The sequence below is a fragment of the Pseudonaja textilis genome, chromosome 6, assembly GCF_049901715.1.
Source record: "Pseudonaja textilis isolate UNSWEBS1 chromosome 6, rPseTex1.2, whole genome shotgun sequence".
Lineage (NCBI taxonomy): Eukaryota > Metazoa > Chordata > Lepidosauria > Squamata > Elapidae > Pseudonaja > Pseudonaja textilis.
Genome location: NC_141995.1, coordinates 22,115,572 through 22,139,168, shown reverse-complemented (window position 1 = coordinate 22,139,168; position 23,597 = coordinate 22,115,572). Strand labels below are relative to the sequence as shown.

General features: G+C 36.5%; 1 protein-coding gene across 13 annotated transcripts in view; it reads left to right on the top strand.

Annotated features, from left to right (window-relative positions):
- The window catches only part of ARFIP1 (ARF interacting protein 1), a 31,989-nt gene extending 9,543 nt beyond the window's left edge, over positions 1 to 22,446 (top strand). For 7 of the 13 annotated variants that reach the window (XM_087936036.1, XM_026698152.2, XM_087936039.1 and 4 more), the window contains 8 exons: positions 563 to 664; positions 2,694 to 2,802; positions 3,469 to 3,564; positions 6,407 to 6,519; positions 9,275 to 9,496; positions 9,997 to 10,154; positions 10,648 to 10,822; positions 20,764 to 22,446. In XM_087936036.1, coding sequence (XP_087792162.1) covers positions 572 to 664; positions 2,694 to 2,802; positions 3,469 to 3,564; positions 6,407 to 6,519; positions 9,275 to 9,496; positions 9,997 to 10,154; positions 10,648 to 10,822; positions 20,764 to 20,919 — 1,122 coding nt within the window. In that variant the 5' untranslated portion in view covers positions 563 to 571 and the 3' untranslated portion in view covers positions 20,920 to 22,446. The remainder of the gene's footprint in view (positions 1 to 562; positions 665 to 2,693; positions 2,803 to 3,468; positions 3,565 to 6,406; positions 6,520 to 9,274; positions 9,497 to 9,996; positions 10,155 to 10,647; positions 10,823 to 20,763) is intronic. The other 6 variants (XM_087936038.1, XM_026698155.2, XM_087936044.1 and 3 more) reach the window with 1 other exon arrangement.
- Positions 22,447 to 23,597: the final 1,151 nt, after the last annotated feature.

Below are 23,597 nucleotides of genomic sequence, written 5' to 3'. Positions count from 1 at the left end.
CCTCCTGCAACCCTCTGTCAGCAAAAACGGAGATTGGGAGCCCATTTTCTTTGGCAGAGTGCTCAGGCCTCCACAGGCGGCTCTGACACGAGTGACATCAAGGTGGCCACGGTCCCCCCCACCCTCCCCCGAGGTCAAACAACCCTGATGCGGCCTTCAATGAAATCTAGTTTGACACCCCTGGGTTAAGGGATCTGGCTAGAAACCAAGAGACTGTGAGTTCAAATCCTGCCTTAGCCATGAAGTGACCTTGGTGACCTTAGGCCAAGCATTCACTCTCAGCCCCAGGAAGAAGCAATGGCAAAGTACTTCTGAAAAGCCAAAAAGATTAGTAAGGACTAGTTGAAGCAGTCACCAAGAGTCAACACAGACTTGAAGGTACAAAAACAAAGCTTAGTAATAGCAGGTTTCATAAAACTCTTATATAGAGTCTCAAGATACCCCTTGGATAGCAAGATTTCCTCCATTTCCTGCCCTGCCCCAGGAAAAAAAATACTGAAAGTCCAAAAGCTGGATATTAATTATGTGTGAGGAAAGCTAATGCAATTTTTTCATATTGTAGGCGTGTTCGATGGCTCAAGAGTCCCCCAAAACATCAGCAGCAGAGATTTCTGTGACAAGCAATGGAGAATTGGAAGACATACATGAGCACAACTATAACAGGGTATGACTCTACAGATATCCCCTGAATTGCTTGACAATAATCCAGTTTTACTAATGATTAAGCAATCCAAGAAATGTGTTAGGGTAGCCGAGATTTTCCTGATGGGAGAAGCCTTATTCATTAAAAATGGGTATTTTATTTCTAGAGCTATTTATAAAATAGAATAAACTAAAACTGGACAATCATTCACATCTTTTTGTTTTTAAAATATGGAGGGTTAAAAGGAAGCTCAATCTAGCAGCATGAGTGAAATTTAAAATAGAATTGATGATGATAAAATTGAAGTGAGGAATGCTAGACCGACTGTTTTAGATATTTGCATTCATGATATGTAAGAGAGTAGAACAGAAATGAATGCTACAAAAGTCCGAGAAAAAAAAGGTGAAAATAAATGTCCTATGAAAATGTTGAGAAATGCAATGTTTCAACATAGATAATTGGTGTATTGTTAAAATACGGATATGGTTTTTATGGGATGTTTATGGGCTGTGCAAGTTATTGAACATGCATGTGAAGACTGTGGCTATACAGAGTGAAATACAGCAAAAGTAAGTAACAAAACTACAAAAAGATTAGTTTGTTAAGTCTTTACACGTTTAGCAAAAGCAAGTTAAAATTTTAAATTCTGTATCTCTGATGAGTGACAAAATTTATACAGAGAGTGTGGCCCAGGATAAAAAGTTCTCCAGAAGAAGTCAGAAATCATCTAATACCTCATTGTTATATACAAACCAGGTCACAAGTAATTAATGTTACCTCAGAGGCAAAGTGTTGTAGCAGATGCCCTTCTAGTAAATATTGGTGTTAAATGAAAAAATAAGATGAAGCACAGCTTCAGCAATGTGTACCGATTTTGAATATTCTGTACTTTGAAATAGCCATTCCATTAGTTTAAAATGGAATAAATATAAGACCTGGCAAGTGTTCCATGCCAACCAGACATTGAAAAAAAATAGTGAAACTATATATATGTTCTAAGTTTTGGAAGCAGTCAAATGAACAATGAAGGCAGACTTCTGGCATACTTTCATGCCTATTATGGTCATTAACATTGGGGCTTTGAAACTAAAACTGACAGCTTGTCTATAAAGACTGAATCTTGCAAAGATTAAAGCTTTATCCCTGCTTATTGTTCATTGTTGTAAAATTTTGGTACTTTGTAAGAAATAAGAAAATATTTTGCAGTTGCCAGAACATGGGCGTGGAAAGAGTTGAAAGAGAATCTGGGTTATTTATAGAAATCCCCAGATAGCACAGAGCGCTAACTTTAATTAAAGAAATAAAAAGATCCAGGGAAGAAAAAGGATATATTCTTATGTTCAAACTTGAAAAAAAATATTTAAAAAAACTAACACCAGCCACACACCTGTATCAGTGGTGAAGATATGTACTAAAGACACCGTAATTCAATTTCAATTAAAAAATAAAAAACCTCTGAGTTCAGTTGGGCTAGAGGAAGTGTCGCCCTTCATATCTGAAAAACAGGGAACTCTAGGGAAATTATTTTGGTACAATGCAAGTCAATTGGACCAGAAAAATAACGTAACTGGAAAAAAGACAGAACAGTCCTTGTTTTAATTGTTTAATTGAACTATTAGATAATAGAAGTTTTATTCATAAATGTATCTGTGATCGATCTCAGCTGTTGAAACCCTGTGTTGGGAAACTCTTCCTTGCAGAAGGCTTAGTATCAGTCTTAAAAAATGCCTTCCAGTTTGGAATCAATGAGTCCTTCAAGGTTTAAACTCTAGAATTTTTCCTCCTGGTTTTTTTTCCCCCAAGTGTATGCTGGACTTTTCTCTTTAGGGTCAGGGGAGGCTTTTAGGTTACACAAGGGATTTGTTAAACCTGGAAACTGTTGTAATTGAGCATTGTGTTGTCATTAAAATAGAACACCATGACACCATAAAATAGATTCCAAACTATAGAACACATTTTTCAAGATGACTTAAAGACTGCTATTATGCCTAAGTGTTCCCTTATTTGGGATTTTTACATGGATATTCCCTTTTATTCAAACATTTCTAAGGAGTTGAAGCGTTCTTTGCCAGCTGGACTTGGTTTGTCCGAAACACAGATCACATCTCATGGCTTTGACAGTACCAAGGAAGGGACTATTGCAGTCGGACCTTTTCAAGGTAACAGAATTCAGTGTGTACTATTAGTAATTGGTATATATATATATATATATATATATATATATATATATATATATATATATATATGTATAGTATATATATTATATGTATATATAGTATATGTATATGTATATGTATATGTATATGTATATATATATATATATATATATATATATATATATATATATGTATACATACACACATACATACACACACACACACACACATACATACATACATATTTGTTTTCTTAAGTTTTCGCGGGTACTTACATGTATGGTATTCAGCTTCAGGTATTTTCCCACGTCATTATACAGCTACAACTTTAAAAGCACAACTGTAATGACGTGGGAAAATACCCGAACAAAGCTGAATACCATACATACATACATACATACATACATACATAGTAAAATGTAAAATGTACATGCTATCAGTAATTGGTAACAAACAGCGGTTGAGAATCTAATGGGTATAAACAAAATAGCTCCCTATGTGATTTAGTCACCATATGAAGCATGTAATAGATTGCCTTTTGTTTAAAGTAGTCCTACACTGAAAGTCTAGTTCACTTCAAGATTTGCTTCAGTTTCACCAATATTTTGTGCATTAGAAATACATTGATTAAATGAAGATGGATGTTGATGACCTATGTCCCATTTCTAGGTCCTTCATCATTACCTATGTCTCCCGTTATATCGCCTAGCAGTGCTGCAGCCTGCAGACTGGCTGGACAAGGGAATGATTTAGTTATTCCCAAAGGTATTCAGAGGTCTAAGCAGTTAATGGCTTTGCTGATACAATACTAACTCCCATGTTTGCCTATACTTCCTTGTGATTAACTGCTATGGCTAAATAGAATGCTGCCTTTTATGCTGCTTTGGCTTGCTAAATAACTACCTTTTCTTTTCTGCATACTCTCTTCCTTAAATATTAAGCATCTCCACAGAAGCATTCAGTAAAAATGAATCGTGAGAAAGTTTAATTAGAATGATTTACTAATCTTTATCAACACAAATTTGAGAAATTGTGCTGGAGTTTGTACCTTTTTTTAAAAAAGTAAATAACAATGATTCTTGGTTTTATGAAAATTATACTACCACTGTTGAAAAGCATCATAAAGATGAATAAAAAGAAATTCAAAAAGTTTCTAAAACTACTAGTATATTTTAAAAATAATAAAATAGTAAAGTTTGAAAAGGGTAGGAAAATAAAAAGAATTTACTAGGGATATGCAAAATATTTCAAATTTATGCAATCATTTTAAATTGTCATTTTTCAGTTAAATCAAAGTAGACTAACTTGGGAGTATTTCAAGCTCAAAACAATGTGATTTTGAACTCTGAATTATTTGCAGACATGATAGTTTTGCATTCAGAGCCACTTCTTCCAACTCAAACTGGTTGTTTGGTGTTCAGAATGATTTGTACTTCTCTAATATTATTATGGTTTTGAAAAGTTTATAATATAGGTGCCAAGCAAGCTTTTCTGGATGTGCTGGTACCCAAATGTCAGCCCCCAAAATATTCTGTATTGTAAGCACAGGCTTGGCTTTATTTGATTCATCACACTTGGAAAAGAATCTTCTAAGTTTTAAGTAAACCTTTGAAATGGCAAAGCAATGATGTATTATAATCGCATTGGCAGGTGTCAAGTTAAAAGTAACCAGGATGTGAGTATTACAGTTAGGGCCTGCAAACTGCTACGAAGGTAACTTGTGCTTTCTATGCCTGCTGGATTTAACATTCTCCAGATGTCCCTGAACTGGAATCCTTCAGATGTTCTTGGCTTGTGTTTCTTGAAAGACATAGCCATTATAGTAAATGGTCAATACTGATTGAAATTATAACCCAAAACATCTAGGCATTATCAATTTGGGAAATGCTGCTTTAGATGGACTATAATGGAATTCAGACACTCCCAAAATAGATTATTAATTACCAGTACATGAAAAGAGAAACCATCTATGGCAATCTGGATTGTCAGTGCTTTTTGTATCTGTCATCATACCTAAACATTTTTTCAAAGCACCCAGTCTTTCTGGTAAAATAAAAAAAGAGAAGCCATAGGTTCCCTTTACATATTGATAATATTTTAATCACCAGTTTTATGTAGATACTAAACAATACTGCCAGGGGGCACAATGACCCAAGCACCTCATAATGGGGTGAGCTCCCATTACTTGCTCCAGCTCCCGCCAACCTGGTAGTTCAGAAGTATGCAACGCAAGTAGATAAATAGGTACCACTGTTGGGAAGGTAATCTTTCTGTGCTCCTTGGTGTATGATCACATGACCACAGAAATTGTCTTGAGATAACACTGGTTCCCTCAGCTAAGAAATGGAGATGAGCACTGTACCCTAGAGTCAGACATGATTGGACAATAAGAAATGGAGATGAGCACTGACGCCTAGAGTCAGACACGATTGGACATTGAGGATTAAAATACACTATTTTGGAATTCACAATATACTCCCCAAAATAGAGCCACAATACTTTAATATTATATTGGAATCAGTCATTCAAATAGGAGCAAAGTGACATGAGCCAGTCTGTGAGCCCCAAGAGCTTTCCATGCTGCTGCATTCTGCAACAGTTGTAGCTTCCAGTGACTCTTCAAGGACAGCCCTATGTAGTAAAGCACAGGAGTCCAGGTCTTAGATGACTAGGGCTTGAGTGACTGAGTGCAGGAGGTCCCAGCCCAGGAATGGATGCAACTGGTGCACAACGGGAAATTGTGCCAAGACTCTTCTGACTGTGACTGCCACCTGCTCTTCAAACAGGAGTTGAGAATCCAGGAGTACCCTCAAATTGGGTGCTGGGTTTGTTTGGGGTAGTGCAACCCCATCCAGAACTAAAGATGTTAAAGAGTCCCAGAACTTGGAGCTCCATACTCCCAAAGTTGTTTAGTCTTGCCAGGGTTTAGTCGAAGCTTGTTGGCCCTCATCCAGGCTCCCACAGTTTCCAGGCATTGTGAGAGGGCAGCGAGAGCATCAATTGGTTACTAAGGGTGGACATGTGTAAGTGAATTATTAGCATGTGGATAACCTCTTAACCCCTGGTAGCGAATAATCTCATCCAGTAACTTCATGGAGATGTTAGAGAGTACTGAGTGGAGAGAGTACTGAGGCCTGCAGGATGCCACAAAGGAGCGTGGGCTGAATGGGCTGAATCTCTCAGTCCTTATCCCAAAATTTAGCTTTTGATTTAGCTTTACATCGCTGAAAAGGAGTGGCCTGTTAGTTCTGTAAAACATGAGCATGTGATGAAAATAGAAGAGATGATGTGCCTTTCTGCACTTTTCTGGAAGAATTATCTATATTTAATATTTAATTGTCCCTTAATGCAAAACATGAGAATCCAGCAGAATATGTTGCAGTTGCTTAATTCTAATTTACTGCTAGCTATGATTTAAATGCAAGCAATGTTATTTTTCAGACTTAACCAATTATCAAATTAGTGTTATCAAATTATCAAAAAACAGTGATATTATTGTGCTATTCTCTTTTGTACAATGCTGAAAATAAAGTTGTCCTATCTCTCTTTAATACATTTAAAGAGTTCCAAATAAGCTTTGACTCACTTACCTGTGATTTCCAAATAGGCAATCCAAGAATGCAGCAGAAAAGTGGACCCGTTGTTCTAGCAGAGGAAGTAAAAAATCCGGCCATGGAAAAACTGGAGCTTGTAAGAAAATGGAGTTTAAATACCTACAAGGTTTGTATTAGTTTCGTTGTAGTGATCGAGTGATTCAGGTACTTCACCTGCCATGAAATATTGCATTTTCCAACTTGAAGGCTTTTATGCAGTTAAAATAATAATCTTCCTCTGCTACATAATTTAATGGGAAGAAACTTTTTTTCAGCAGTAATATTTAACAAGGAAAGCAATTTGTTTCCTATAGTTCATTTTTCCAAGGTTATTTTTAAGCCTGTGTCATTTTCCCTGGATTCAAATGAGGCATTGAGTTATTACATAAAACTATGTTACTGAGCAGCCCTAAATAAGTAGGTTAAAGCAAGACAGCGGGTCATTCTAAGTATTCATCTGACAATTCCTGAATAGCTGAAACTTGTATCATTGCTCATTCTTGCTTGTGGCTGCCCTTTCATAGTACCTGGAGGTTGCAGGAGCCTGGATGGGGGACTTCAACTGTGGACCCTAATAAGACAGAGTGGCTGTGGATAAGTGGAGTCTTGGGGTCTGGAGGTTAATCATTAATTCTGGGTGGGGTGGTACTACCACAAACAGACCCAGTGTGCAACTTGAGGGATTCTTCTAGACTCACAACTCCTGCTTGAAGAGCAGATGGCAATCATGGTTAAGAAACCCTTCGCACAACTTTATTGGGGCACCAATTACTACCTTTTCTTGATCACCCTTTAAGAATATCTGGAACCTACAATTTGTCCAGAATGCAGTAGCGCACACAGTTTTGGAGGCCTGTAGGGTAACACCACTGTTACACGAGCTGCACTGGCTGCCAATTTACTTTCAGGGAACATTCAAGGTCTTGGTTATCACCTTTAAAGCCTTTTATGGCACAGGTCCGGCATACCTCTGAAACTGTCTTTCCCCAATGAGATCATCTCACCTCACTTGGGTTGGCAGAAAGGGGCCTCTTGCAGATCTCATCCGCCAAGAAACTTCAGCTGGTGGGATCCAGAGAAGAGCCTTTTCTATCATGGCTCTCACCCTTTGGAATATCTTGCCGCAGAATGTAAGATCCGCCTTCTCTCTTTTAGCCTTCAGGAAAAGACTTAAAACCTGACTATGCCAAGTGGCATGGACTCCTGAAGCAGAAGCTATTGGCTGGAAGTCATAAAATGGGGCAAAATTCATCTCACTTAACAACAAAAAGGTTGGGCTCAATTGCCATCGTAAGTTGAGGATGACCTGTATAGAGGCAAGGTTACAAAATGGAAGGCAATTTGTGTTTCCACGTTAATAATTTAGGGTGGAGAATTTTTTATGCACAAGGTTTTTCCAGTGGGATTCTTTGTTGTTATTTTAATTTGGAAGAATTAATTCTTTAGGATAACTATCCTACCTTTAAGATACACATGTATCTACAATCAAAATGGGTAAAAAGCATTTCATTTCTTCAGATTGTTGTCCTATCTAGCACAATTGCCATCTAAAAATTCTTAATGGAATGGAAATATTCCTCTCAACCTGGAAATTATCATGTTTGTAAGTCTTTCATTTTAGGAAGATATAGTTAGTGTACAAGTGGTATTTTTAGCAATAGCAATAGCATTTAGATTTATATATCACTTCACAGTGCTTTACAGCACTCTCTAAGCAGTCTACAGAGTCAACATATTTGTCCCAACAATCTGGGTCCTCATTTTACCGACCTCAGAAGGATGGAAGACTGAGTCAACCTTGAACTGGTGAGAATTGAACTTCCAAAGTGTAGGCAGTCAGCAGAAGTAGCCTGCAGTGCTGCATTCTAACCATTGTGTCACTACAGCTCACCACCATTTTTGTTTTGCTTTTGTGTGTTTGGAGAAGTTATGGTATCTATAAGTAGTCCTCGACTTACGACCATAATTTTGTAGAGGATAAACCTTTGAAAAAATTAATCCTGGGTGGTTGAGAAAGGATCTCTCTGAACAGAGGCAAGATCTCCCAATAAACTACTCAGTTGATTAACTATAATGATAGTTGATTAACTATTCCCAAAATGGGAGCAGATTTGAAAACAAGATTCAACAGTTCTTCCCAATGCATGGTCAGTAATAGAGTGATTGTAGAGTGATTGAATGGTGCTGTATGTCCTACAGAAGTAGGTGATTCTTTTAGCCAGTGCTTAGAACTAAAGATTTTGCTGTCAAATACAGTTGTCAGCCAGTTAACGTTGAATTTCATATTTTAAATGTTCATATTTATGGCCTGCCACATATTATTTTAGTGACTTAGGAATTATAAGTGCATTCTTTACTAGAATATTTTATCAGTAACTTGTTCAGTTGACTTTCAGCACAGCTCTTTTTTATATATTAGATGAACTTACTCTTTAAAATAGTTAAACTTCAGGAAGGTATGTAGAGAATTTTTAAAAATATTTTTTAGAATAATTTTATAATAACACTGTAACATGAATGATGTTAATTTAAATCAGGTGTGTCAAACTCAATTTCATTGAGGGTAACATCAGAGTTGTGTTTGACCTCAGGAGGCGGGGTGTATGTGGCCAGGGTGAGCATGGCCAGCTTGACATCACTTGTGTCAGGAGCACCTATGGCAGCCTGAGCGCTCTGCCTGTGAAAATGGGCTCCCAAGCTCTGTTTTCGGATGTGATGGCCTCCTGCAGCCCTCTGCCATTGAAAACAGAGTTCAGGAGGGCTGCACGCAGCGCAGATCCAGATCCAGATCCAGCCCCCCGGCCTTGAGTTTGACACCCCTAATTTAAATAATTCACATAAATTGTATGGATGAGAAACTGAAACTCTCTCAAATTTTACAGTGTACTCGTCAAATAATCTCAGAGAAGCTGGGCCGAGGATCTCGAACCGTAGACCTTGAGTTAGAAGCTCAAATTGAAATATTGAGGGAGAACAAAAAGAAGTATGAGAATGTCCTGAAACTGGCACAAACACTATCAACTCAACTTTCCCAGATGGTGCACACTCAAAGACAGCTTGGAGAGGCTTTTGCAGACTTAAGTTTGAAATCATTAGAACTCCATGTAAGATTGCATTTGTATTAATTATCTTCATCTTCTGCTGAAATGCCTACATTTATGCTTAATCCAACTGGTAAAGACATTGGGTCCATTAACTGGTAGCTTAATGGAAATAAATCCAATAATGCCTACCTTCCACATTGCGTACCAATGTGAATTAATATTGCTAATTTCAGTGTTCGTACAAAATGTTCTAGGATTAGAGATGGTTATTTTGACACATTGACTTCATTGTTTTATAAATGACTTCTGTATTTCATGAATTTTATACCCAGAAAAAAAATAACCCATTCATGCTCTGTTGAAATCAAGAAGCATGTGCTATGCTCCTGGGAGTACTAGGTAAATGAAGAACATAGTTGCAATGAGACAGACATATTGCAGATCATTGTAAGCGAACTGGGTTGCTTTCATATTGAGGATTAAAATATCTTGATTACTGTTATAATACCAGTACAATTTAATAAAGAAGAATTAAGTATTCCAAAATTATATATTAACAGGAGGAATTTGGATACAATGCAGATACACAGAAGCTACTTGCTAAAAATGGTGAAACTCTGCTTGGCGCAATTAATTTTTTTATAGCTAGTGTGAACACTTTGGTAAATAAAACTATCGAGGATACCCTACTGACAGTGAAGCAGTATGAAAATGCCAGGTAATGTCTTATATATTATTTTTATTTTATTTTATTTATTGAACATTGAATTTACTTCTTAATGGAACTTAGTCTTGGATCAGACGTATTCTAAAGCAGTCCTGTTTAAAATCAATTAAAATTTTGTAATTTATGAACAATATAGAAATGGCTGATTTTTTGAAGTTCTAATTTTATTTATTTGGCTGCTTTAATCACAAAGTGATTGTAGGGACCTTACACAACAGGATCAAAACATAAATAATAATAAAACATTGAACAAGAGTATAGTTTTTGGTCACTACAAGGTTTTATAACTGTTATATAAAATTAAGTTTGCTTCTTATTAGATTTATGTTCTCCCCAACAAAAGTTCAAAATAAGATACATAACTTTCAATTTTTGATAACCATTTGGAACTTGGGTTTCCCCACCTCTAGCCCAGCACCATAACCACTGTTCCATATTAGTTCCATATTTATTAAATCTTGCATGTTAATACTTGTATTCTCAGGATTGAATATGATGCTTACCGTACAGATCTAGAAGAACTGAATCTTGGCCCGCGTGATGCTAGTACTATGCCAAAGATAGAGCAATCACAACAACTATTCCAAATACATAAAGAGAAATATGACAAAATGCGCAATGATGTATCAGTTAAATTGAAATTTTTGGAGGAAAATAAGGTAAGGAACTGTTTTAAATTTCTGTTAATTTTCACTGTTTAAATATGAATAATATGGGAAATATGACCTTAACCCTTGAGTTCAGTGGGTCTTTTTCTGCTTCACATAAATTCAACCTGCTGCGTATAAATATTACTAAGTAATTGATTAATTGATTACCTGGCATCAAGCCATTTTGTACTCCTAAAGATTACACAGACTATTTCATTTCTTTGATATGCTACCAGTCAGTCCTGCAATTCTTCAGATATTAATATAAAATATTTTTGTCTTCCCAATAAATGTGCACAAGCTGTGCACAAATGAGGTCAAGAATCCCTGGGAACTATTAACACTATTATTTGAGTCTAATATGTATTTTCAGGGTTTATTTTTGTCTTTTTATTTTTTATTTATTTTTTTATATATAAAAATGGATGTGTGTATGTTCCAGCATAACTCTGGAACGCCTTCAGTAATATCGAACAAACTTGGTACACAGATGACTTACCCTCTGGAAGCAAATACTGTGGGGGTAAGATACCCCTAATACCCCTCAGGGTGTGTGTGTGTGTGTGTGCGCCTTAAAATGGCTTCTACCATACAGCACAGTGGAGTTGCCATGGTAACGGCTTCACAGTTCTCCCTCTCAGCCCTCCAAGGAAATGTCAGGGGATTGGCCAAGTGCAATCAAACACTACAAACTGAAACACCAGCATAGACAAGAAACTCCCAAGGAGAAAAATACTTGCGACACTGCGCCAGAGACGGTACAACAGTGTGACTCCCAACTACAGGATTTTCCTGTCTAATACATGATTGGGATAAATAAATATCTGGGCAATGCTGGGTTATCAGTTAGTGTTTTAGTAAATGTAAATTTCACCTCCATATTTCCAGATATCTGTAATTTTTCATAGTGAGCATGAAAGAAATGAAAACAGATAGTCCTTGACTTATGACTAGTCAATAAGTGACTACTCCAGGTTATGATGGCACTGAACAAATGGTGGGTTTTTTTTACCAGTCCTCACAGTTCCAGCCACCTCAGCATCCCTGCAGTCACATGATTGTGATTTGCATGCTTGGCAATCCATTTATCCTTTAACTAGTTGCCAGGACCCTGCGATCACATTTGCAGTCTTTTTCTTCCAACTATCCCAGAAAGTCAATAGGGAAGTTGGCAAGGAGGGTCTCGGGTAAATCTCCCTTCCTACATATTCCGCCCAGCACCACTGTCCTAGGTTTCAACCCCTCGTGCATTCCATGCACATCCCAACCTATCCAGTCCCTCTCAGGCACACTCCCTGACCTGGGTAGCATTTCTTGAATCTCCCTTGAGCACTCTTCTGACCCACATGATGCCTCTCATGTAACCACTCACACCTTTGTACCCCTTCCCCATGCCATCCCTCCTGTGTATTCTCCCCAACCCTTCCCCACACCCCTCATTCTCCTGCCAGTTTTCCCACTGATTTTGTTGTGGAAAGCCAGCAGGAGGTTGCCTTGCCTCGTGATCATAGGATTCAGTCAACGGTGCCCTCCCAGACAGCAGTCTAAATGATATGAGCATGTTTTATGACCACATTGCTTAGAAATGAAAAACCAGGCCCCAGTTGCCATTGTCAGTCAAAAGGACAACCTATATTCTGAAATGTCGAATTCCCACTTTTGGTAGAAATAGTTTTCAAGTGAAGCAAAGAGTGCCAGTTTAGAAATTTTGGTACGTGCTTATAGCTAAGCGTAGTCCTGTGAAGTTTGGGCAAAATCCTCAAAGAATGTGATATAAAACTTTTTAGTGCCAAAGTTTGTTTATTTCTGTGCAGAAGTTTTCAGTGAATTGATGGTCTCAAGGCATGTAGAACTACAATTTACAGTGTTACTTAAGATCGCTGCTGTGGAACTCATTTCTACATATTTTTTTCTAATGAATAAAGGAGCAGACAGCAGAGGGCAAAATCTATCCTAATCTTCTCTATGTTATGCTTGATTTTAATTAGTTTCAGAAGGAGCAATTCTTCCTGTAAATCCGTACTTCTAGTCTAAAAGAATTATAGATTCCTCTTTTGATATCTAATGTTGATAATTCATCTGTTAAAAAAAATATAGGTTTTATTAGAACCTGTAATTGTAACTGAAAGGAAGATCCTAATTGCTTTAATGGATTGTTTTACTGGTCTGTGGATCATAAACTTTTCATTCAAGTAATTTTCTTGTGACTATAATGGAACTTGTAGAATGATCTGTTCTTCCCAGCCCCAAAGAAACAATGTTTTTTGCAGACTCATCATGGTGAATTATAGCCACAGGTACTCTGTACATGAATGAAAAACATTTCATATTAATTTTGTTCCACAGTTTTAAATAATCAGTTGACAGATTTGTAGACTTCTTTTGCATTTAATTGTTAAATGAAGCAACCAATTTGTTCTTAGTCCTACTTATATTTTTTTTCCCCCCAAATCAAGATTTAAAAACTCAAAATGTCTATGGAAATAGGGAGAGCCTGTTTTTCTTACCTTATGCTTTGCCTCAAGAGATTTTCTTCCTTCAAACAAGCAAAAAAGTCACGTATGTCCTGTTTTGCCTGCAAATCTGCAGGAAATGTTATTTATGTATTAAGCTTTGGTGATACAGGAAAGGAAGTCTATCTAAATTCACACCTTTCTCAAATGTCTTGCTTTGATTTATAGTAAGTGCTTATTAGCAGCCAATGTGTATATCATACTTTACTACTAGAACCTTGATCGACCTGTTGAAGGAATTTTATCAGTATTTTCTTCACAATCAAAAGGGAGCTTGTCAACTATGTGACCTGTGTTGGTCATCTATGACCTGTGTTGGTCATCTCAATGAAACTCATAACTAGATTACTATTAACTCGGTAAGGCTAAATGCAATATATATTTATGGTTTTCCCCTTTTCTGATACTTATTTCTCCCAGTCCTGAATATTAAGTTTTGTGCTTAAGGAGGTCAAAGTGCCAAACCAGCTAGTTTATACTGCAGACATAAAAAGTGAGGGCAAAGGGATTCATAGGGTTATTTCCATGCCCAGATCTGTACTTCATTTCATTTCGTTATTATGTTATATTAATTATACTATGGGTAAATTGTTGACAACTATTATCATAAATTAACAAAGAATGTTTTAGAATAGTCTACCTGCTAGTGTAAGTAGCCCTAGTATATTCATCAATGTATATATTGACTCATCTAGAACACTAACTTGAGAATTTTTTTAAAAAAAATGACTCAACAACTCAGTGTCAAATTTGAGAGTGTTGATTATTCATCTTGGGCTACTTGTGTACCAAATTTCATTTTCCTTGGTTCAAGTTTCTTACACATGTGTTTGAAAGCACTTTTGGAGAAATTATATCAATTTCCAGCTTTTAGATATTGACAGGCATCACAAGCAGAAATAAACCACTTAGACAAGCTCACAACAGATCCAATCCAGCTAAGCCATAACAGCAAACAGTTCAATACCCACTGTGTTTCAAGAATAAGGCCTTTATTCAAAACGTGTTCCATATTTTCTCCTTCCTGCCCTATGTGACAAACTACGTGGTCCTCTCTATTGGGCAAGTTAAGCTGTTTCTATTTGTTTCTGCAGCTGTCAGATTTTGTTATGAAGCTATTCTCTGCCGTCAGAAACATAAAATGTGCACATATTACAATAATTGCTGTATTTCTCAAAGGGTTAATGTGACCCAGTAACTACAAATATTAAAGCTTTTATCTTTGAAAGTATCTATAAAAATGTGACAATATTGTCATGTAGTCTGTGTAAAAATAAATTGGGCTTCACACTAAAATATTCCACCTGTTAGCTCACTTCCAGTTCCAGGGTATACATATTTGTGTAATTGCAGTGCCAATAGCTCTCTTAGTCAGTGTGCGTTGCCAGTCCTGTGATTGGGATACCGCTATCAGCTGCAGCATATTGTTTCCTGTGCCTTGTTTGTTTAGGAATGCCTCTTGGGTGACTGCTGTCAAGAGAATGCTGAAGGATCAGGAATAAAACTAAGTTGGGCTCTAAAAGCCTTTCTAATCAAGCAATTGAATTATGAATCCAAAACTAGCTACATATATATGTTTTGTTGTATAATATTATGGAGTATAATTTTTTAAAAAAAATCCATGTTTTTAATTATTGCTGGAAAAGGGATAGGACCTCCCTGATTCAGCGGAAAAGAGCAAAATCAGTAAAATGTTGCTTCTACTTCTTCATCTGGTTGGAATGGAAGCTAATACTTTCTGCAAGCAAATCATTCGCTTTGGTATCACTTAGCTATCTATAACAGTTTCTGAACTATGATTAAGAAAACTGGGCCTTGAGGGGGCAGAAGTTCTTTCAGAAAGCCCAGATTTGCAAAAGCTGTAACTCCACACGACACTATACATACTACTGATTCCATGAACTTGCCTACTCTTCTGTCTAAAAAGGGCTAGATAGGATATTTTTCCATATAGTGGGAAAGCATTTAACAATTGCATATATTAACCCTTTAATATAGTTATCATTTGGAAAAGGGTATTGATGCATTAGATACGGCATTGTCCTGAATGTCCAGAATCTACTTCTCAAATTGAGTTTTATGATTATGAATTTCTTGTCGTTTTAAATAAGAAAGTTAATGGATACAAGATGAACAGGATGAAAATAGATGTCAGCCTTCAAAGCTCCTTTCCTTTTTTCGCATCTTTTGGCTGCCATAGTAACGGGGGGAGGGTGAAATAATTGGCCTTTGTGAGGGTGGGGAACGTGCTGGAGGTTTTAGAGAATGAACTGTATAACTTGGGAAAAAACTTTATTGTTTATGCTTCCTTGCTTGCTTACTGTGCAATTGTAGCTCTTTATCAAAATAGGCCCCACCTGAAGATGCCCCACATGACACATGACACATCTTCAATTTGATGGACAGTTTGAACTATTGTGGGTGGGAATGTTGCCATCACTTTGTATATGTGTTTTTTGTGTGTAAATCCTCAGATCTAGAATTACTTTGATGCTACCACTTGAATTCCAGTAAAAGTCCTTTTCTCAGAAAAAAAAAAGAATTAAACCAAAATATTTCCACTAAACGGTATCTTATAATAGCTAAAGAAAAACTTTTATAGTAATATTCAAGTTTATGTTCTTATGCATTGGTATGTATGTGTATACACACACGGGGGAGAGGGAGAAATAAAATGTGTTTCCCCCAAAATACAACGTATTCAGTAAGTAAGTCCTAGCCTGATTTTTACACATGTGCCCAATATAAATCCCATCCCCCAAAATGCCCTAATTAAGACCCCGCCCACTCCAGGGTGCATGGGTAAAAATTAAGCTAGGATGGGGATGGGGGATAGTGGAGCTGTCCTACTACTTACCTTCGGATAGTTGCAGCCGGGCATCGCACACCTCGGCCCTTTTCTTCTGTTGGCAAGGCTTTCCTGAAGGCCTCTGTAGCCAATAACAGAGCTCCGGATCGATCCAGAGCTCTGTTATTGGTTACAGAGCCTTCAGGAAAGCCTTGCTGGCTGCAGAAGAAATGAGCCAAGGTGCAACTATCCAAAGCTGAAGGAAGTTCCTGAAGGCCTCTGATAGTGAAAAGGAGGCAGGGGGCGACACATGCAAGTGAGGTGAGTCAGTGGATGACATCCCATCCCATCCACCCTGAAAATAAGACCTGGTGTCCTTTTTGGTGGCAAAAAAAAATAAATAAGACAGGGTTTTATTTTCAGGGAAACGGGGTGCATACCCCCACACACAATATTTTGAGTTACTAGGTAGTACAGTCTAAGAGGAACAATGTAAGTGGGACTTTATGAGGGTATCAACAACTTGAAATAGCTAAAAAGAGTAGGAAACTTTCACTTGATGCCATGAAAATTATTTCACCTGTAATGGAAACAAAAGATTAAAATGTTGGAACAGTTGAATTGATTCAATTTTTTGCTGTGCTATCATTTTATGTCCTGTTTGTCTAGGTTGTTAATAGTACCATTCATCTTTCATCACCAGTTAGCCAACATTATGGAGGCACCAGTTGTTTAACTGCCTGGAATGTAACTCTATAAAGTCACTACAAGCTTTTCACTTGTGTTTTTTTTTCCTGATATTTTGTAGGTATGTAGAAGTATTGCCAGAACTATTATGGGATATGTTTTAATTGCATAATACATTATAACTGCATACATATGTCTAATTCATAAAACTGGATTTTAAAATCCTGTTCCGTCAGTAAAACATAGTGGTGCCTAGGTTTGCTGTCTGATTATTGTAATTGCAAATTACTTTTAAGTATGGCCATCCCACGTATTTCACACACAAATCTGCCTTCCCAGTTTGTAGATGTAACAGACACGGACTAGCAAGAATTATGGAAGAAGTAGGTAGTTAAGGAGTATAAACATTTTTTTATTTATTTGATTTATGAACACTTCACTTCAAGACCTTTTTCCACACTTAGTCTTAGTGTGATGTGTTGCAACATTTATGTAATACCTCTGGTTTATACAGTTGTAAAGTATGCTTAATAAAATCTTGTAATCTAAACTATTGAAAACTTTGGGATGGGTAATTACATTGTAACATTTTAACTTGATCATGAAATTGGTTGGGGATGATAGGTGATAGGCCAATCTCCAGCTCATCCTTCAGAATAAGGAACACTGAAACATTCCAGGAGAATGTCCTGAAAAACTATTATTTTCTTTCAATCTCAGCTCAAATTACTGTTTTTAAGGTTTCAAACAAAGGTTGCAAAGCACTCAAGACATCCAGGCTGTGGTTGAGAGTGAGTTTAAAAAAAGTTCAACTGAAGAATTGAAAGGATTTTCTATGGGGTTTGATCTTAAGACTTGAAAATGGAGTTTGGAGACAATAGAAATGTTAGTCATGTGAGGAAGTTGGCAGTGTGTCTGGACTGAACCAGATTGGCCTGACATGAAGATTTCCCTCGAGTTATGCTAGCAGGGTGGAGATTTGCAATCAAGCATTTTCAGGTACTTGCATTTCTCTGGGAAATTCTTTTCAGTCTGATTTATTAGAGGATGCACATATTCTTCCTTGGCTTAATCAAGAGAAATATAATGGGAAATATAACAATTACTGCCTCTTGTTCTTCAGGGTTACATAAGCTTTCTTTTTTAAAATATCTTATTTTCAATAAGAAAAAAAAGATTTTTTTTTGACTCAGGTGCTTAGGTAATGATAATGTGAAAAATTCCAAAATATGCATCGATTCCATATAATCCAGGGTCTGTCTAAATAGGACAGGTCTAATACTACATATGTAGGACAGCAGTATCATGTCTTTATTGGTTAATTTTTTTATAATAACATGCTCGGAAATGACAGTATGACATTGGGTAAACTTGAATATAGGCTCATAATTTGATGGCTTGATTATGGATGAGAAAGCTGATCTACCATGTATTACTGAAACTTGGCTGTGCCCAAGTTGAGCAGTCCCCTTTCTAATATGTGCCCAGCTGGGTTCCAGATGTGAGATCAGCTGGGTTCCAGATGTGAGATTAGCCAAGACCACACAATAGAGATAGTAACGTGGCAGTAGTCATCTGAAATACTTGGGAGTCACCCAGAAACACTGTCCCACAGATACAAATTGTTGTGTAAAATAGCAAAGATAAAGGAGTCCCTGTGGGTTGTATTCCATTAGTCATAGGCGGTGCTCCTCTCCATTTCTAAGCCATTCAACCAGCTTTTTCTAAAGATGTTTCTGCAATCATGTGGCAAAACATGGAACCCTGTTGCTTTCTTGCTGAAATGGTGCCTATTTATCTATTTACATGCTGCCTATTTATCTATTTACATGCTGCCTATTTATTTACATCGAACTGCTAGGTTGGCAGGAGCTGAGGCAAATGGTGGGAGTTCACTCCATGCAGGGATAGGGCTTGAGCTGCCAGATTATAGGCCTTCACCAGCATCTTTTAAGCCACTGAAATTGCTAGGTGCAAGATCCTCTTTGTTAATTTGGGCTCTAGGGATTAATAGGATTGTTGCTATTGTATGTACCCTCCTGATGCATACTCTCCCTGCCTGAGCTGTTTGACTGTGTGGCTGGGTTGGCAGTGGAGTTTCCTAGGCTTATGTCTTATCTTGTCACTTGAGGGGCCATCTTTCCCCAATTATTTCTACCCATCCAATCCAATTAGGCAAGTTAAGCATGCTTGGGATCCTATTGGCCAAAGAACATCACTTGGCAGGGCCTAGATGTGCCTTTTCTGCTGTAGCACCCACCTGATGGAACATCTTCTGGAGATGGCCCTGACCATGCAGATATTTTGTAAGGCCCTGAAGACCTGGTTCTGGAACTCAGTTCTTGGTTACGCTAGTTGTTTGGGCTGATCTTGATCAACTGCTTTGTATTTTAACTTTTGAAATGTATATAATTGAATTAAAGGAAACTGTCAAGAAGATCAAGGATTATGTATCCTAACCAATTTAGAGATAATTGAGATAGTAAAGTAAATATGTTCATTTTAGAAAGATTTTTGTAACATCATTTTTGTCCTTTCAGTAAATCTGGTGAATAAGACACAGGAGAATCTAGCTTGTTTATTATTCAATATTACAACATATATTAGGTAAAAATCTACCCCATCAAAAAAATAACCCACGTAATGACTTAAGATAATATATGATCCTAACCAATGACTAGCCAAGAGCCTGAAGAGCAAGCTTCATGATCAAGTGGGGTTTTATATCTAGATTTCCTTAGTGTTACCCAAATATTCAAATTACAGGTAGTCGACTTACAACCACAATTGAGCCCAACATTTCCATGATTAAATGAAACATTTGTTAAGAGAGTTTTGCCCCATTTGACTTTTCTTACCATAATTCTTAAGTAAATCACTGAAATCGTTAAGTTAGTAACACAGTTAAGTCCCCATTGACTTCGCTTGTCAGAAGGTCACAGAAGATGATCACATGACCTCAGGACACTGCAACCGTCATAAATGAGTCAGTTCCCAAGCATCTGAATTCTGATGTGACCATGGGGATGCTGCAATGGTCATAAGTGTGAAAAAACTGTCATAAATCCGTTTCAGTCCTGTTGTAACTTTGAACAGTCACTAAATGAACTGTTGTAAGTTGAAGACTACCTGTGTATATTATAGTGGCTCTCACTATTATAGACACTATTTTGTGTATAGATTATAGATCTATGTATCCATATTTTTGTCTTTACTTTGTCTTTGGCTGAATTAAAACTTTATTGAATGATAATAGCGATGTGTTGAAGTAATCGGTACAATTTTGTTATTTACAAATTATCCTTACATATCTCTATCCAACTGATAAGCTTACGCCAATATTTTCTTGAATTGATGCATGGTTGTTGATAATTAAATACAGTAATCAGAAAACAAACAGATGCAACTGATAAAACAGACACCCGATCAGCGTATCTGTTGGACAAAATAATCAAACGATCTTTTTAATGTGTTGATGAACAACCCTAGCTCTTGGAGCAACAAGCAAACAAAACAATGGGCGTATTTGTGTGTGGTGATAAGATGTAACATGGATGACTACAAATAAGCAAGATTGCACACATAGCCCTCCAAATTAGCTATGATTTATGTCATTCATAGTTCATTCAGTGCACCCACTCACAGGAAGAGCCTGTGGCAGGGTTCTGCTCATCTGTCACTAAGCCAAATTATGCTTAGCAGGTCATGTGAGTATAGTCAGTTATGTGCAGCTATGCAGGTAAGGTTATATTTATCATACACAGCCTCTTCATTTAATTTGGCTGTCAGCATTAATGGTAGTTGATATTTGCTTTTGTCGCTGAATCTGATTTTTTTTTTTTTAATCTGATCATTTCACCGTAGAGACAATTTATTACACACACACACACATTATTCCCCAGGTATCAGCTTTCAATATTCTGTACATATATTTTCATTTTCAATTTGATCTTTCTCCACAGGTGAAGGTGCTGCACAATCAGCTGGTTCTGTTCCACAATGCCATTGCAGCCTATTTTTCAGGAAATCAGAAACAGCTTGAACAGACCCTTAAACTATTCCATATCAAACTGAAAATACCTGGAGTGGATGCTCCTTCTTGGCTCGAAGATCAGTAATCAAACCACCTGCAGAGATCCATTGTTCAGCCCAGGATCTCCTCTATCCTGGGAGAATCAAGAAGCTTTTCTATAAGAAGGACTGTTTGTAGCGATACTTGCACAAGCAGCTTTAATTCCTCCCCTTTCTCCAATAATGAATACGATAATAATTTGGCAGGGTGGATGGATGTAACCAAATTAACTTGTCATTTCAGAATCAAAATGTTTTGTATTTAAGGGTGAATGGTTTTCTGTAGTAGGGAAGTATAGATTTGCACTGATAGGAATATTTGTGATCTTTGGTAACTGTGGCAAGTAGGTGAGAAATTTTCCAAAGGAGATGCTCATGATTTATACCTGATAAAATACCTGATATTTTATATAAATGTATTAAACCTCTACAGATTCTTTTTCATGTAACGGTGTTCAAAAAGTATTTTTTTAAAAAAACATTAAGGCTTTTAAACAGCTTCATTCACAAAATCAGTGACTCACTGACAGTGTGGAATTGCAAAAAAATGCCATTTTTTACACCTAGATCTTTCTATTGTATGCTTAAAAAACACTAGAGGTCGAGTTTCAGTTATGAGCTGAATCCATTTTTTATCATTATAAAGGAACCACTTAAGGAAAGGAGTCTCAAGTTGTACTATTAACTTTCTATGAAATCATTCCTTACTTGTCTTAAATTCAAAAGTGCCTTTTGAAACTCTCTTTCTACTCTTCTATACAAAATATAGCATCTTTACAAAATCCTTTCTAGATTTATGATTTTTTTTAAAAGAGACTAAGGCCAGTCTACTTTGTATTCTTCTGTTTGACTTGCAGAACATGTCATCTGACAGGGACAGAGTCTGTTTTTTAATCAGTAGCTGTTACAAGTACAAGTTTGTTACTTTATCATAGCCATTCAAAATTTATTGTTTTGGAGCATCATTGTTTGCACACTTTCTACTGCTTTTTCTGTTTATATAAATGAAGTACTTAAAATAACTTATCTCAGCTAAATGAATTGTATAATTATGTATTATATGTTGAAACAAATTAAGTTGCTGCTTTAAATGGTTTTGTTTCAATCTTAAAGTAAAATGTTTATCAAGTATACCTTAAATCATTTCTCATTGCATTCTTGTCCATTATGTTTTTGTTGCTGGGTTCTGTCTTGAAGTAAAGTTGGTTACTGTTTCCCAGAGCGTGGTTCATTATTAGCACTTATTCACACTAAGAGAAATTAGCACAATATATATACCTAGAAGTAACGTCCATCTAGGGCAGGGGTGTCAAACTTGCAGGCCGTATGCGTCACACCCTGGTCACACCCACCCCCATTTTAGCAAAGGGGGAAAAAGTTACATCACGTGATGACGTGACACCGCAAGTTTGACACCCCTGATCTAGAGTCTTGCCTAAAACAAATGAAAATACTTTGTAGTTTGTTTCTTGTAACCAGAGATTAAATGCTTTAATTTTTATTAATCCCACAGAACATGGTGTCTTGTATTGTTTCTGTGATCCTACTAACTATAATAAAAGAAGCAAACCTCACCTGACTTATTTTCCAAGTACGATATAAGGCATATTTGAACATTTCTATCAATGATTTCATCTCTATTCTAGTGCAGGCTTCCTGATTCTAACAGAAGTATTTAGTTGTCCACACTTTTTAGCGAAGGGGAAACTTAAATGGAGTGAGAGTCGATGAGATCCAGTTGGTGTAAAAGCAAAATATGTCATTCAAAGGTAATTAAGGCCTTTGGTTTTATTTATTTTTTAAGGAAAACTAGTGAAAGCTTGTTACTTCATTGTAGTAGCTACATGTCTTAGAAAGCTAGAATCAGGAAGGTTTATAAGGATTTCTTTTAATTTTGTAATATTTGATTATATTATCTCACTTTTTAAAAAAATCATTTTGTCTTAAAGAATTGCACAAATGTCTTAATTAGTAATGTAACAAATAACCTCATAATTCATTGTTGAAAATGATCACATCCTGGAAGAAGGCAAACAAACCATTTCTATATTTTCATGAAAATAATTTGTGGACTTTTCTAAGTAGCCATCAGGAGCCAAGCTACTGGTAATTCAAAGAAAGCTATATTTTTATGAAATTCTGTGCTAGTTTTGTACCAAATTTATTGCAGTTTTTTAATTCCTGAAAAACTCTCAGATTTGTAAGGATCTGATTGGTCCAAATTGTTAAGGAAACCTTTGAAGGTAGGTTTTCAAGTCATCAGACATGCTGTATGCATTGTTACATTTGAATATTATAATGATATGTCAAATATCAGTAATCATATTACATAGTCTTGAATCTTTGATTTATATTCAAAGCAATTTAGGTCCTAGCTTTCAATTCTTATATCACAGAAATAAAATGTTTGAGCCAAAATATATATTTAGTAACTCCAAGCATTAAAATATACACTTGAGTGCTATTGCGTATATGAAATATAATGGATATGTAGAAAATAAGAATTTACATGATATTTTGGAAAAAGTTACTAACTTACTGCTGCTGTTATGTAGATAAGCAGATGCTGAACCTCTGATAGTATACCTTCACAAACAACTGACAACTTTAAGGATTGGCTGAACTAAATTCCACATTATACACAAAATGAATTAAATCCTTCAACTGCCTGTACAACATCCACGGCAATAATGTTTTTGTTTTGTTACAATTGGTGTTAATGGTA